The sequence below is a fragment of the Cyanistes caeruleus genome, chromosome 3 (assembly GCF_971803275.1).
Source record: "Cyanistes caeruleus chromosome 3, bCyaCae1.hap1.1, whole genome shotgun sequence".
In the NCBI taxonomy this organism is placed as follows: Eukaryota; Metazoa; Chordata; class Aves; order Passeriformes; family Paridae; genus Cyanistes; species Cyanistes caeruleus.
In genome coordinates this window covers 13,452,606-13,468,086 of record NC_141703.1, presented here as the reverse complement: position 1 = coordinate 13,468,086, position 15,481 = coordinate 13,452,606, and the positions used below count along the sequence as shown (strand labels likewise).

The following is a 15,481-nucleotide window of genomic DNA, read 5'->3' as shown; positions in this document are numbered from 1 at the left end:
TCAGATCACAGATGTCATCTGGGAGCTAAGAAACAGTTTCCACGCAAGCTGAAATTGGTGCAGACATCTTGGAGAACTGCTAAGCTGTGGGAAAGTCCTGCCAGACATTCTGCAGAGCAGAGCCATAGGGAGAAAGGGAAGATTGCTGCTAAGGGGCAGAGTATTGATACAGAGGCACTTAGCAGCAATGAGGAAAAAACAACAAAAAAAAGCATTTAAAACTCTGTAAAAGTACAACCAAGTAGCCCAATAATAGCAGCTAAGCAATGTCAAGGCTCAGCCCTCTCCAGGCAGCCACAGAAACCAACCCTTCCACTCTTGGCTGAAGCAGGTCAGCCAGCCCTGGCTGCTCTGGTGCCTTATCAAGGGTGGTGAGCACCTTAGCTTGTTAGCTCTACCCACGTGTTGTGCATATTGACCGATAAATCAGAAGTTTAACGCTTTTAAGATGTGAAATCCATTTTGCTGAGGCTTGATACCTAGCAAAAGGGAGAGCTGTTTAGTACAGGCAATACCTCTTCATCTATCAGCCTTGGCAAATCCCTGCCTTAAAAGCCAAAGCAGGAACTAGAAGCAGCATGGCAACAATTTTTGAATTTATATTAATCCTTTATTGCCAGTTACAGAAAAAGGTGAGTTTTGAGTTTTGGTGTCTCCCTGTAGCCTTGTCATACCCAGCCAGCAAAGGGTGTGAGCTAATTGTTAAATTCAGTTCAACAAGTTCCTCATTAGGGTGAAATTACCTGAGTTTGAAATCTGCTAATTTTCCAATCAGGGTGAGTGTTTGCACTTGTGATTTGGAAATAATTAACACATGGTATAACATCAAAACCTATGTAAAGGCTAATGGTAAAAAGACTAATTTCCTTAGCAAGAAAGTGGTGTGCTTGGTTTCCCCAGAGTTTTATTACTCTTTTTTCAGTGTTAGTATCTGCTATGTAAGGTGTTTTTATATTTACTTAGACTGTTTTTCCATACAGCTATACTTTTTAATGATAATTTTGAAAAATTAAAAATTATGTTCTAGGATGGTGAGGGTTTTTTTTAGTTTGAAATGTTATTTTTAATTTCTTTCCTCTTTCTCCTGTTATGCAGACTTTCCTAGATTTACTTGTTTCTATTTTCCCTAAAGTGAGACAATAAACTGATTAGGACTTTAGCCTGAGTTCTGCAAATTTTCAAATGCAGCTTCTCAGGACACCCATGTTCTGATCCTTCAGAACATTCCTAGGAATGTGAATGCCCCATAATACTTAGAAAGAAAGGATGTTCAGGAAGGACAATTAATTAGGAAAGCAGATGTGTACATGGGTGAAGCAAATGTAGTTGGAAAACACAGAAAAAAATTATACCTTAGTTTCATTACCCCTGAATTCCAACATCCTGACATAGCCTAGTTGGTCAGAGCATGGTGCTAATAATGGCAAGGCTGTGGCTTTGTATGGGATATTCACATAAGAGTTGGACTTGATGATCTTTTTGGGTCCCTTTCAACTCAATATATTCTGTGATTCTCTATTATTGGATAAGAGTAGCTGGTATAAACCAGGTATTTTTTCTGGTAAACGATGCTACCCTTGTAGCTTAGAGCATGGCACTAGGACAACTCAGTGAATTAGTGACCTGTCACCATAGGGCTTGAAAAGGAGAGGAGTGATTTTAATCTCTGGTAGCCAACTCCACCCATGTGTTAGTCCTAGTGTGAGTGTGCTGTGGATTTTGACAAGCAGGGTGTGACTTGACAGGTACTGACAAGGAGAAGTGCCCTCTCTGTGTGAGCAGGCAGCCTACCAGAGGTCCAGTTTCAGCCAGGGGAGCAGTAGCACAGAGTGGTATGTAAGCTCTGCTTGCCTATGAAAAAGGACATGGGGCTTTTCTTTGTGTTTTTTCACAGCATTGCCTTTAAACTCCTAAGACCTCCAAGCAGAGCCTCCCACAAAAAAGAAAGTCATCAAAGGCAGGGAAGTAGCATCAGATACTTTATATTGCATCTGATCTCCCAAATCTTTGTCAAGCAGCATTCTTTAGGCAGAAAGACTACCTCAAGAAGCAGCCTTTCTGTTTCTATAGCCTTTCTATTTGGGATAGAAATGTGGTTCTTTCTGGGCAGCTCTTCTCACCTGTCCAAAGATATCTATGGCAATTGTTTGCACTGAGATAGGAATTGTGTTCCAGGTACTTGTGAGTCAGCTCTCGGGAATTTCCTTACTGGAATAGTATCTCTGACTTAGATAACATGTTTTGAACAATTCCAGTACCATAATTGTTTGGAGCTTTCTCTTATCAATGTATTTTTTTTGATGAACATAAATAGAGTTTATTTTTCTTCTTTCACAAAGGAAGCATTTGTAATTTGTGTCCATGCCCATTCACACTGCCAGAACTAATATATATATACTAATATATAACATAGAGGTGGTAAGGATTTGCATTTTCACGCAAGCAGATGATTCCCTTTCTTGGTCAGCTTTGCTTTTTATAGCTCATTGCTTATGAACTACTATTGCTTGTGAAATTCTGGGCTGCAAGTCTCATATCCCTTTTTCTATTGCTCTGTTTCTATTCACCTGCTTCCTTTTGTTTGTGACATTAGCTGCTGTGGCTTCTGTGCTTCGAAAAAAATTGTTCCCCTCTGATCTGTTTGCTTTAGTTATGGGCAATATCTCCTAAGTCAAACACTCAGAGCTGTGAGACCATCTTTATCCCCTCTTGTGTTGAGCATCCCCACACACTGCTCGTATTTAATGTGGTAAAGAGAGCACGGTCAATTAAATGACAGGGGCCAATACATTAACACTCATGATTTAGATTGGAAATGATTGCTTATTTTCCTAGAGCTATTTGTTTCCCTTATGTACCTTAGCTTCTACTTTTAAAAAAGATTAAATTTCAAGTTCTGTTGGAATAACGTTGGCCATTTCCCTGGTTCTTACTGAGCAGCTATTGTGTTAGAAAAGACATACCTGGCAACTTCGAGTTGCTGAAGAACCCACACTGTATAAGCAATCAAAGGCTTTAGGTCATCTAGCAGAATAAGTCCTGCCTGTTTTCTGCCTGGGAATGATGTTAAGGAGATGAAGCTTAACCAATAGTTTTCTCCATTTCTTTTCCTTTTGGTTACATGCTGCATTCTACTAGGCAACCTCTTCATTCATGCTGCTTCTTCTCTTTGAAATTCTCTTATTGGAAGCCCAAAGATCATAGTCTCCTTCCCCAGACCACCTGGGGAAAATGGCCCTTACTGAAATGGGGGATGTCTGCCAAAGCTCCCTTGTGAGATTCTACCTTGTTTGGCTGCCTGCAGGGGGCCCAAGGCAGCTCCGAGCCCCCAGGTAAGTAACTGTGAGGTTAAGACGGTCTTTGCTGTCAGTATAATCATGTGTCAGAAAACCAGATGGCTTCTGGAAGCTAATAGTAGTCTCAAGCCATTCTCTGCTTTTAATATAAATTGTCCTGTTGTTTAGTGCTGGCCCAGCAGACAGCATCCCTTGGGAGGCCACAGGGAGGTGTGTGTTTTGTTCAGATCCTGAACAGCCAAAGTGGCTTGTCATGTTGCAAGGCAGCAACCAGCAGCGGCCAGGTGCCACAAGGAACCAGCTCTCTGGTGAGCCTCATTCCTGCCTGTGCTACAACTCCCTCAGCAAAGCTGCATTCATGAATCCATTGCAAAGGAATGAATTAAAATTCTTCTTGTAATGATTTTAATGGGATTTTCAATTGCTTTTGTAACATTATAGAAGAGACAAATGTTAGTCTTTTACCATCATCTTTTACCATCATTAATTTTAGCCTGTCTCTCCCTGAAGGAAAAGAATGCTGATAAATGGAGAGAGATTAAAAGGATTTCATTTGGATTTATCATTCTTAATTTTCTAGTCTTAAACCTTCTCTCTGAATGGCTCTTTTTGAGGAAGTGATCTGAAACCTTTATTAGTTTAATAGGATTTGGCCAATATCACTGACCTTATCCCACCCTCCAGCAGGATTTCCACCAACAGACTAAACAGATTTCCCTGACACTATGGCAAATCCTCTCTGTAAACACTTGTAGCTAAGATGAGACTTGCTATCAGTGCTTTTCCTCCAAGTGAGTAAGCAATCCTGTTGAAAGTCTCTTCTAAAGAGAGGTGAGACAAGTGTGACTAAGTGTCAGCTGGCTGTTTGTTTTTTAAAAATCATATGATTAATTACTTTAAAGTTTTCTTATCTTCTTTCTGTACTCTTCTGCCACCTGAAGCTGATGAAGAAACCCCTGTAATCATGTTGCACTAAAAAAATTGCAGTGAGAGATTATTGGTATCATTAGCCTCTGAGGTTCCAGCACACTGTCACTGGGCTAGCAAAAGAGGCTGAATTTGTTCGTGCCATGATGGAAAATACAGTTAATTCTCATTTAATTTCTTTTTATTTCATAGTCTCTCTAAGGATTTCATTACCACACCATGAGAATAAACTTAATTCTGCTAATGAAGTAGAAAAATCGCTGTATTTGAGGTAATAACACTAAAAAAAATATAAAGGAATACAACAAAATAATTGTGTCACACCTCCAACTTTCCCTTTGTTTCCACATTTCTTCCCAGATGAAGAATTCACTGTAGCAGCCACAGGGTAAGTTATGTCACAGATTACGGAGCGAACTCCCTGTGGAGTGCTCAGGGACTCCACCTAAGGAGAAGTGGTCTGTACAGGCTGAGCCCGCTGCCTGTAACTCTCTCCGAGCAGCGGATGCCCCGCATTTCGAGGCGCTAGATGGCAGGCGGAGACAGCGCAGCCGCTCCTCCGGCAGCGCCGCTCGCTCTGCGCCTCCCGTGCCTTCACTGCTGCTCCCCGCCTTCCCTGCCAGCCTCGCACTTTATTATTAGCACACCGAGCTCAGTTTCTTCGCCTTCGGTTGTAGTTAAGTAATATTGACGTCTTTGATTTTGGAGGACGTGTTGTTTCGGCTGCTTTAAGGAATGGCTGCAAGCGGTGAAACGACCCTGGCTGCCACTCCAGCAGCGGTCAAACATCTGGAAGGTTTGGGGAATCTGTGATTTATCTTCGGGGAAATAATGCACTGTGCAGCCCCTCCTGCAATTTTTGCAATTTTCAAAAAAAGAGCAATTTTTACAGAATATTTTACCACTTTCACTTGCAGTCAGTCCCCAACAGGACTTAATATTGCCATCACCAATAGTATAAAAAGTAAAAATCAAGGCTTGTTTGCCTCTTAACCATCCCTGTAGACAAAAAATATAATTCAAAACAGGTGATGGGTGCCATTCTCAGTTCTTGCTCAGATCCTTCTCTATTAGTCCTGCAAGGTGGACGCTCTACCAGCATACAGTGTTCCTGTGTGTTGCAATAACCACAAATTTCAGTGAAATTGCTCCTATTGTGCCTTTTGCTTTGAATTTCATCCTTGTCGACACAAAAAAGTTAATGACGTGTGGCTATATACACATGCAGCTCTTGAACCCTGCCCTCCACAAGGAAACGGGACCTTGGGCTGGTTCTCCAGCTTGAGTTGAAGTCCGCTCCCCCGCCCGGCATAAAGCAAACAGCTCCTCAGGGATGCATTTTTACAGCTTGTCAGTCTGATTGTGGCTACAGTAACGGTTTAAATTGGATTAGTGGGTGTGAAACAAATTTCCTAATCGTGTTTCTAATGATGTCTTGGGCTGCCCAGGGGGGCTGACCTCCGAGCACTCCAGCAGGATGCCTACTGTGGGAAACTACAGGGGGGAGATGTGCTCCAGGAGCACGCCTAGAGCACCCCAGCTGCCAGCAGACCATCCCTGCCCACAGGACCAGCCTAGAGCTAGTCCAAAATGTGAACAATTGGAAATACCAGGTCCTCAAAGCAAACCCCTATGTACAGACAGCCCTATGGAGCAACTCGAATGGCCAAATTTATGTGGAGATACTGTTCTTGATACTTAACCTGAAATTTCTCCCAGTCTTTGTGTAGGAGCAGTTCTTGAATTTGTCTGTCAGTGATCTCTATACTGTGTTTTCTTCAAATTTAAGCTTGTGGAGAATTTTGCCATTGATCAGTAAGAACGTGCCTGCTGTGCGGTACTTTTCTTCCCTCCTTTCTCCTTGCCTCTCTATGAAATACCTTTCAGGACTGTCCCAGGGATTTGTTCTTCTGCTGTATTGATGGACATGGCACCAGACACAGGAAAAATTCTATTTCATACAGAGAAGTAACATCACTCACTATCCTACTGTATAGTCTATGATGTCAAGGGGTTGAAGGATTTAAAAGGCATGCTGCAATTTGGTTTTGGGAGAATTCAGCCACATAGGGTAGCTGCTTTTCAGCCTTGCTGGCTTTTAACTTTCACCTTACATTCTGGTTTGGAACAGGATGCATAAAATACGAGCTTTATGTGCCCTCTAGTGAGAACTGGTTTCTTCCTTCTTCTGATTAGAGAAGCCCTGTCAGAATTTTAATCTCTCTTTAAATATGGATGGAGAGGGCCTGTTCATACCACTTATTCATGGAAAAAAGTTCTTCAAAGCAACTCCTGCTAGACAGCAACACTGTCTAGCTATGGATGTTATCCAGCTCTGTTTTAGGAGCTGGTAATTTTAGGCCTTACAGTGTGACTGTGTGGCAAGAAGAAGTGAAGCAGGGGCAGAGGGAGAGAGCCAGGACTAGCACTCACACCTGCAACCTTTCCTCAATAGGTCATTTTTCCCTGGGCACCTTCTCCTATGCTAAAAGATTGCAAGGTCCAGAAACATACAGCACGTATTTGTATCAAATAACACGTACATTACACAGGTACAACTAAGAGGCTACTCAGCTAAGTAGTACTCAAATATTAACTATGACTTAAGTTCTTAAATACAAGCTACTTTAGCTAATTATTACGAGTATTACCAGGCAGGTAGGCAGCTGTTGGTTGTGGGGGAGTTTTCATTTCCATGACTTTTGGAGAGGACCATGATCCCCCGTCTGGCTAAGTTGCTGTATGCTGAGCCTCTGCTTCTTTCTGAGGGTGTTGTAACTTTTGCCCCTCCTCAGTATTTTCCAGCTGTTATAGCCTTTACCATTTCACTTCTGCCTGTGAACTTACTTTCATGTGGCATTAGCCTACACTCTTTCTTGCAGCTGGAGAAGAATGTTCTAAGCAAGACTCAGCCAAGGCACCACAGCCGTGCTACAGCAAAAGCAAGCCTTGGGCAGGCAGCTGAACATGTGGGCTGGTGTTTAGCATCTGAAAGTTAGCTGCACATTCGCACCAGAACAAAAGTAAAGGCATAATATTGTTCTTTGTTGTGACACATAGACTGCTGTCATTCTGATCACTAACATTTGGGCAGACAGGGAGGGGGAATTATCATTAGGGCAGATTGGAACACTGTCTCTGGTTATTTTGGTACCATTATGAAGTTCAGGCTGGACAGCTCATCATGACACCAGCAGCAGAGTCCTTGAAGTAACCGCTGACTATGTGACAGGTGGTCTATCAGATAAACACACTGGTTTTGATTTCTAAAAAAACTCTAGTGATAGAAAATGTCCCAGTGGCTCAGACATATTGTCCTGGGGCTTGTGTTAACACCTTAAGAAGCGCCAGAATGCTTTCAGCAAGACCACTGGTTTTGAAACAGGCTGTAACAGATCTGAACAACAACTTTTGTGGTGGAGTCATTCAAGGAGAACAAATGTTCTCCTGTTTGAAAGTTCAGGCAGAAAGGAAGAAGACCAAGCTTTTTGGACAGCAGAGCAGAAAAGCCCTCAGATAGCTGATAACTGAAAGAAGCACTTACATACCAGAAGCTACACATGCAGAGAATGTAGAATATGATCTTTGTGGAGCAGCTGGAAAAAAAAAAAATCTTTGATTTGCTGGTTAATCAGAATGTACTGCAGAGAAATCAATTTAAAGATAATCTCATTTGCTATTTATTTCTGGCTCATATTTCCACAGGCCTGGATATATGCATTTCATCAGTCATCTACTTTGGAGAGGAATGGCATAAATTTCAACACATCTGCTATTTTTGACTGCAAAATATTCAAAATTGTTTCTGCAGAAGCTATGGGCAGCAGTGGGGGACATTTATTTAAAGAAACTTGGAACAATGGATCACTAGCGATTAAAATAAAAATGGAAATTACATTCTGGATGCAGGAGGCAAATGAGTATTGCATTTACAATACTCTGGCATTTAGCATGTATGAACCATCTTTGAATAGTTGCATTTTGGAAATTTTGAAACCTGGTTGTCTTTTGAAAAATGCAGATTCAAGCTTCTCATTTTATGCTAATGTGAAGAGGTGAAGGAGAATACCAGTTTGTTGAAACAAGTGAATTAGCATGTGAATGGGGCGTATTGGACTTCTCCCTCTTGAAACGGTGCCTTTCAAAGTACAAAGTAGGATTTAAATCTCACATTGTGATTTTTCTCTTTTCAGATCCTTAAATCATGTTACTTGTAGTGCATTAATAGACTTTGAACCTGTACCCCATTGACTAGAGGTGCTGTCATTTTTACTAATAGCCGTAATCTACAAATCTAGCAATCAATGAAACCTGTTTTCTCTCCCCCTTCCTAATTCTTCTTTTGGATCTCACTTTCAGTTTTCAGGACTGATGGTTATGAAAACACTTGCAAAATAAGAATGTGAATGGCAGACCAACCTGGACTCTCTCCTTCCTCATAAAATCAGGGTTTTTTTCAGAGGACTGCACTGTCAGTCTTGCCAGAGAGGTTTGCCTTCAGTGCTGATGTTCTCCTTGCAAATAAGACAGGCTTGCAGCAGTATATTGCTGAGGAAGCTAGACTGCAGTGACACAGGGGAATTAGTACTGCTAAAGGGAAGAGACTTGGGGAGGTATGTTTCCAGCACCTGGGTGACTAAAATCTCACAGCTCAAACAGTCTAATCCCATACTGCGACAAGTCAAACCACCTTCAGCAGAGACTATGACATTTTTTGCTCCTGTGAAGTAAAAACTCAGGAATCTCTATGGTGAATGAAATTCCCCAATGAAAAAGGTAAAGTGTTGCCTTCCAAGATTCTCTCCTCCCTCTTCCCAACCTCCATTCCCCCAAATTAGCCACAGTAACCTGGTCTGCTTTTCAAATCCCTGCTTGTATTTGTGTGATGGTGTGCACATTTGCTTTCCTTCATTGAGTTTTACTTGCCTCTGATTAATGATTAACACAAAGCAAAACCATTGTATCTGGTTCTAAGTGCCTCCTTTAGCAAAGAAGGGAGCTTGCAGAAAGTCTGCTCTGGTGCCACAACACCAGAGCTGGAACGCTCTTGGCTGCTCTCAAGCCAAGTCATATATACAAGACTTGGCAAGACTTGCCTCACCCAGCCTGCTTTTATTTGCAATCATGCTCACATTATTTTTAATGCAACATCATATTTGACAATGACATGGAGATGCTTCGGTTTTAGTTCTTTTATTTGTTTGGGGTAATTGCTGTCTTCCTCTTATGAAGTAGCATTAGTCCACTAGCTGCTCTGTAGCAGCTGCATGTGCCCACTGCAATATCAGAGAGCAATAGCCAGCATCCATTTGTGCTACACTGCCAGCTGGAAAGGTAGCAGGAGGTGCAGTTATAGCAGGCTGCTTTAAAAGCTATGAAACTCTTCTTTCTCATGGCAATGCCAGTGTTTGCCTTTCTGACTAAATGACTGACCCTTCAATGCAATAGCTGCTTTGCTCTATAGGGGGAAGGTAAGTCACTCAATAAAACAAGTGTTTACAGTCATAAGATTACAAAGGCTGTTTATTTTTTGTTTATTTTTAAAGCGGATGTGTACTTGTCTTGATTGCTTTACTGGGCAATAAAGGTTTTCTAATCAGTTCAGTGAAAACCTTGATTCATACAGGATTGGTGTTGGTGCTGCCTCGTATTGAGATGTAGTGTCTCCCAAAAGGATTTATCATAAGCCACCTGTAATCTTCTCAAGAGAAGGAAATTTAGGTGGTAGCTGGCAGAATAGACCATGTCATTTTTCAGCTGAAGTTGCCCTGACTGTCCTTTGAAAGTAGTAATGGGGGTCACGTTCCTAAATCTGCTTTACAGTTTGCTGATTTCAATGAACTCAGTGTCTGCAAGGGAGGATCAGAGAGCTACTGCTGTATTTATGGCAGATGAGATCGTATAACATGGCTGAACAAGTCTTGTGCTGAAAGGAGTGGCTCTACAGCCCCTCTGGTTCCCTTGCAGCTCTAGAGAGGTTCTGTAACTTCTCTCCATGGTTTTGATAAGGAATGGGAAGTAGGACCATTTCTCTGATTCTGTAGATTAGCTCCCTAAGGTGGCACCTGAGGCTGGGTCAATGCCTCAGCTGGACAAGGAAACCTACCTGGAAATGGGGTGGGGGTGCAGCCCCTTGCTGCAGCTGAAGTACTTGTGGCAAAGTGTGAGCCTGATACAGACATCAGCTCTACTTTCCACCTTTTGAACCGGAGGTTCAAAATTAGCTGGCATTGCAAAGTCCAGCCATTGCAGACAGCAACCCTGACAATTCAGAACTGGCTTATCCAAAGCTATTAACTGCTGGTTCCCTTCAATTCTAAAACCTGAGCATTAGCAAGACAGCTGAGTGACTTTTGGCTGGGGTCAGGATGTAGACTCTTCCTCAGAGCTGTCTCAGCTTCTTAGCTTCCTTGAAATTGTTTCCCAAGAGATGTGTTAATCTGTTTTTATACATCATGCATGCTATTCTTAGGAGCTACCTTTGATTTGTTCAGTGTGGCAAGGCAGACTACAGAGCTGTATTGAGCTGAATGTTTTAAGTGCACTATTCCCCCATATACTGCAAATGCACATCCTTGTACAGATGTGTCTTGCATTTGTCTTTGTCTCTGTGTGAACCTACATCAAGCCACAAAGACTGAGTGCAATGTCTGTATTTTACTAAAAGAAAAAGAAGGCTCTGTGATGCTGCATATATAGGGCCAGTGTATTGGGCTTGCATGGCGAGGATTTTGTAGTGTGGGGCTACTGTGAGCTTCTGTGAGAGGCTAGGAGAAACTTCCCCCATGTCCAGCAGAACCAAGGCCAGCTGGCTCCAGGATGGACCTGCAGCTGGCCAAGGCTGAGCCCATCACAGTGCTGGTAGTGTCACTGTGTGACATATTTCAGAACCGGGGCAAAAACCTAACTTGCTCTGGGAAGACCAGCAATTGCAGATGGAGGAAGGTGTGAGAGTACATGAGTGAAACAGCCCTGCACACACACCAAGGTCAGTGAAGGAGGAAAAGGAGATGCTTCAGGCACTGGTGCAGAAATTCCCCTTCAGATCACAGTGGGTCAGCTATCCCCCTTTAGCCCATGGAACACCATGGTGGAGCAGAGATCCACCTGCAGGATCCCTTGCTGGAGCAGGTGGATGCCCAAAGAAGGCAGTTACCCTATGGGAAGCTGGCCCTGGAGCAGGCTCTTGGCAGGCCCTGTGGAGAGCAAAACCTGCACTGGAGCAGGTTTGCTGGCAGGATTTGTGGCCCTGTGGGTGATCCACAGTGGAGCAGTCTGCTCCTGATGGACTGCATTCTGTGGAAGGGACCCATGCTGGAGCAGTTGGTGAGGAACTGCAGCCCATGGGAAACACTCACATTGGAGAAATTAATGGAGGATTGTTTCCTGTCAGAGTGACCCCAAACTGGAGCAGGGGAAGAGTGTGAGGAGGAAGCAGTAACAGAGACAAGGTGTCTCTGGACTGACTGCAGCCCCCATTCCTGACCCCCTGCACCTTGGAGAGGAGGGTAGAGAATTTGGGAGTAAAGATGGTATCAACAAGAGGGGAGCGTGTGTGAGGTGAAGGTGTTTCTGCAGAGAAGTCCAGCTCAAATTTGACACTTTATCTTATCTGGAAATGTGAAACTCAACAGATGTGCTCCGCCATGTGTAAAAGCACACACAAGACAGAGGTCCCTTTGAGGGACAAGGTAGATATATCTGGGCTTGATTATGATGCAGGTTCAGCCATGACTGCACCTGATGGATGCTCTTTTCTTTTCTGCTCACTTAGAAAAGTCATCTTGTATTTAATTCCCATCCATTATGCATGTGTAGGATTCTGCTACCAGAAGTAGCAGTACTCCTCAAGTTAAGGCTAAGAGCTGGCAAATATCTGCTGAACGCAACTGGAAATGGCTTCTAAAGGCAAGCATTCAACAACCTTAATAATAAAAATGATCTGTGCTCTTCGTTCTGCTTTTCAGTGTATCCGTCACATGCCACTCCAAGCTTCAGCTGAGAAGAAAGGCGTTAAACTACATGAATGTGGAAATCTTGTTGCTCATTCGAGTGTGACAACCTCTTGTTTAGCATTCAGTTACTTAATGAAGTGTAAAGATGACTTTGGAGCATCAGTAATTCCATTCCTATCCACATCCACCTCCATAATCTTATCTAATCTTTCAAAGCTAATCCATTTTACAACAAACTTGTAGGCCTGAGTGATGTTGCAACATGGAGAAAGTAAAACTTCAGGTTGTCAGGAACCTGACAGAATCCGTTTTTCACCTAAGAAGAACATTTTATTACTCCTGTTATCTCAAAGCACTCATCTGCAAGCAAAACACCAGAGCAAAAGTTTTCTTCCCACCTATGAAGCCATCATGCTATGCCTTCCCACAGATCATCAAAATAATTTGCATAATTATTTGCATAATAAGATGCATGCTATGTTTTGTTAGCAGAACAATTGAAAAAACTATTTATTTGTTTATCTTGTTAATTACAGTTTTTTTCCAGTCATCATCTTTGAGGAGGCTGTGTATAGAGACACAGGATATTTTGCTAAATGATGCTCCTGGAGAAGTCGCCAGCTGTTGGCAGAAGGCCTTCTAGGCTCCTTGAAGAAGCCTGAATGCAGATTACTACACTTACCAGGATCAGGTGCATGGATATGCCACATGAACTTGGTGCATTTACTTCTCCCTTAGACAGTGTATTTAAAGACAAATTAAAATAGATTCTTGTTTGGCATCGCTATTGAGCTCCACTATATGCATGGATTTGAGCAACTCCAATTGCATCCTGATGAGACTCCACCTTGCTAAGAGGTACTGGAAATTAGGGTAATGATGCAAGAGCTCCTGTACAATACCTACCAGAAAAGCTTATCTCTAACCCAAAACTGGTGTTATTATAACCCTGACAAGTTTCTCTTTAGCTTAGAGCTAATTTGCTATGTCAGTGTACATAAACACGATGCTGTGTTTGCCTATTTTCTCATCTAGACCAGTCTACAAGCTACAGCGTGCACACTATTACAGAAGATCAAGCAAAATATTTATTGCAATTTACAGGGAAGAGAAACTCCAGAATCCAGCAAAAAGCAGTATCATCAAGAGGTACATATTTGAAGTCCAGTATGTTACAAAAAGGTTAAATATGATGTTTAACTTGAGCTATGTAAACTAGTTCAGTTTCCTTACTGTGCACTTTCAAATCAGTACCAAATAAAAGGAGTATATGAAAATGGGAAAAATAAAAGCTTATTGGTTGAACAAGTGCAGGAAAATGTTTTTAACAGACAAATTGGGGAAACTACAATAATTTGTTTAAACTTTAGGTGGTCTTAAATAAAGACTAAAATACCCACCAATTAATGTGTAAATCTATAGAGTGAAAAAGCCCAATGAACAGTAAGAACTGTAGATTAATAAACCATATCAGGTCAAACAAATGTGATACCCAAACCTACTGCAATTGCCTGTGTATTATATAAAAGTATTCTAGTGCATGTAATGCTTATTGATTTCAGAAAAGCACTTGATATGATACTGAATTATAAAACTTCTAGCATTTGGTGCATGAGATACAAGGAAATACAATGGGGTAAAAAAGGAGGCTGATCAATGCAGATGAACAAAATGATGCATCACTGTTCTCTAAGGGCAGAGTTGCTATTGGAACAGGGGCTCTTCTCAACATGTTTTCTACTGCCAAGATCGGGAAGAGGAGGCAATCAGAAAATGCACTTGTGCTTCCTTAATACTGTCTGGTTAGTTTTTGAGAGGAAAATGGCTGATGATTCATTACAAAATGTGTATTTGGACTCAGATTTTTTTATTAACTTGTCTCTTGGCACACAAGCTCCTCTGCAAAGTGCAGCTCAGGAACAGGAATTACACTCCGAAAGATTTTTAACATTCATAAAGCTCCATAATGACAAGCATTACAGTTCTTCCTAGTTGTCACAGGAACTGAACTTTTATGCTGTTTTATTTAAGGAATCCAATGAAATTGGCGGATTCTCAATGAAGAATGTTTTGATGTTTCTATAAAAATAGTGGTGTTTCCTGGAAGCTTTAGTTCTCACCTCATGGTTGCATGAAACCCCAGTTTCAGGACAGCCTATATGGCAGAGATGTGAAAGTCCTGGGAAACCTGCTTATCCAATCTTTCAGCCTGCTAGATTGGCTGTCAAATACCAGCAGATATGGGAACAACTTCCAGTGAGATTATGGTGTTTTTAAAATGACAAAAAATGCATTTCTATCTCCATGTGAAAATTTTCAGAGCCAAGATGACTGAACCCTGCTCCCTTAAATGAGCTTTATGAGCTGATAAATGGCATTTATCTGAGGATATGGGAACTTCTGTTGCATGGTAAACTTCATGTAGCAAGGTCAACTCCTTTTCAACTTTTTCCTCACAAGACCCCTGCAAATTTCAATTTTGCAAACAAAAAGGTGCTGGGATGATATTCTCCAAAGATAAAGGTATGTCAGGGTGGGGTTATGATTATTCAATCTGAAATACAGTTTTGATTTTTTCCCTGGAAGACCCCCTAGCAAGGGAAGGAAAGAAAGAAAGAAAAAAAGGAAAAAGAAAAAGACAAATAATTTCACACACACTCCTTTCCTACTAGTGCCAAACTAGTAGGGCCTTCTCCTCAAAGTATACTGTCAATCCCATTTTCAAGGATCTAGTACAAAACCCAAAGTTGTGTTTCTTATGTAGCAATGACTATTCCTCAGCTGGTGTTCCTTCAAGCTGTTTCTGGAAAAGAAGATTAAATGGAAATCCTTGGTACAAGTGTACTGTCTGCGGGCTAGATTCAGTTTTTCACATTTCAGCTGCAAGTTAGGACCTTGCTGTGGGATATTTTGTATGTTTGAATAGTTAAGGAAGCACCAAGGGGTTGAATAGGGAGGGGGTTGCTCTGGTGTCGTTCTGTGCCACTCAGTCATAGCTCTGCCTCATTGGTTCCAATGTTTTCCTTGTGGCAAAGGCAGGACAAAATACCATGGCAATAAGGATACTACTAAATTATTTTTCTCTGCATTTACTCTCAGTTATCTCAGTGGCAAGAATTCTCTCTCCTGCATGCCTTAACAATTTCAAAAGAAAATACGCTATTAGTTTTTCTTTAGATATGAAAAGTTTTTTGGCTGTTAGGGAGTAATGTAGGTCTGCCCATTAATGCTGGACACACAGATGGTGTCATCTGATAGTCAACATAAGCTCCATGGTGGCACCAGCTTTAATTTAAAGGAAAT

The 15,481-nt window shown here is 41.8% G+C and overlaps 1 protein-coding gene across 7 annotated transcripts; it reads left to right on the top strand.

The window, feature by feature from the left end:
• Positions 1 to 836: 836 nt before the first annotated feature.
• Positions 837 to 14,071, top strand: LOC147653962 (uncharacterized). 7 transcript variants are annotated; one of them, XM_086879863.1, is made up of 7 exons: positions 868 to 923; positions 1,746 to 1,832; positions 3,139 to 3,332; positions 3,465 to 3,604; positions 4,416 to 4,494; positions 4,584 to 4,611; positions 12,191 to 13,483. In XM_086879863.1, exons 3-6 carry the CDS (start codon positions 3,232 to 3,234, stop codon positions 4,585 to 4,587), a joined length of 324 nt encoding a protein of 107 aa, XP_086735989.1. In that variant the 5' UTR covers positions 868 to 923; positions 1,746 to 1,832; positions 3,139 to 3,231; the 3' UTR covers positions 4,588 to 4,611; positions 12,191 to 13,483. The 7 variants fall into 7 exon arrangements, 4 of the variants coding, with proteins under 4 accessions (XP_086735986.1, XP_086735987.1, XP_086735989.1 ...); XM_086879861.1 differs by lacking the exon at positions 12,191 to 13,483 and having other exon boundaries at positions 865 to 923; positions 4,584 to 8,463; XM_086879862.1 differs by lacking the exon at positions 1,746 to 1,832 and having other exon boundaries at positions 886 to 923; positions 12,191 to 14,071.
• The last annotated feature ends 1,410 nt before the right edge of the window (positions 14,072 to 15,481 follow it).

What these genes read in the sequence shown, in the direction of transcription:
- LOC147653962 (XM_086879862.1), top strand. Translation starts at nt 3,232, where the DNA reads ATGGCCCTTACTGAAATGGGGGATGTCTGCCAAAGCTCCCTTGTGAGA. An exon ending in AGGCAGCTCCGAGCCCCCAG is followed by an intron (nt 3,333 to 3,464) that starts GTAAGTAACTGT and finishes CCTGTTGTTTAG; the next exon opens with TGCTGGCCCAGCAGACAGCA. An exon ending in CACAAGGAACCAGCTCTCTG is followed by an intron (nt 3,605 to 4,415) that starts GTGAGCCTCATT and finishes TTTATTTCATAG; the next exon opens with TCTCTCTAAGGATTTCATTA.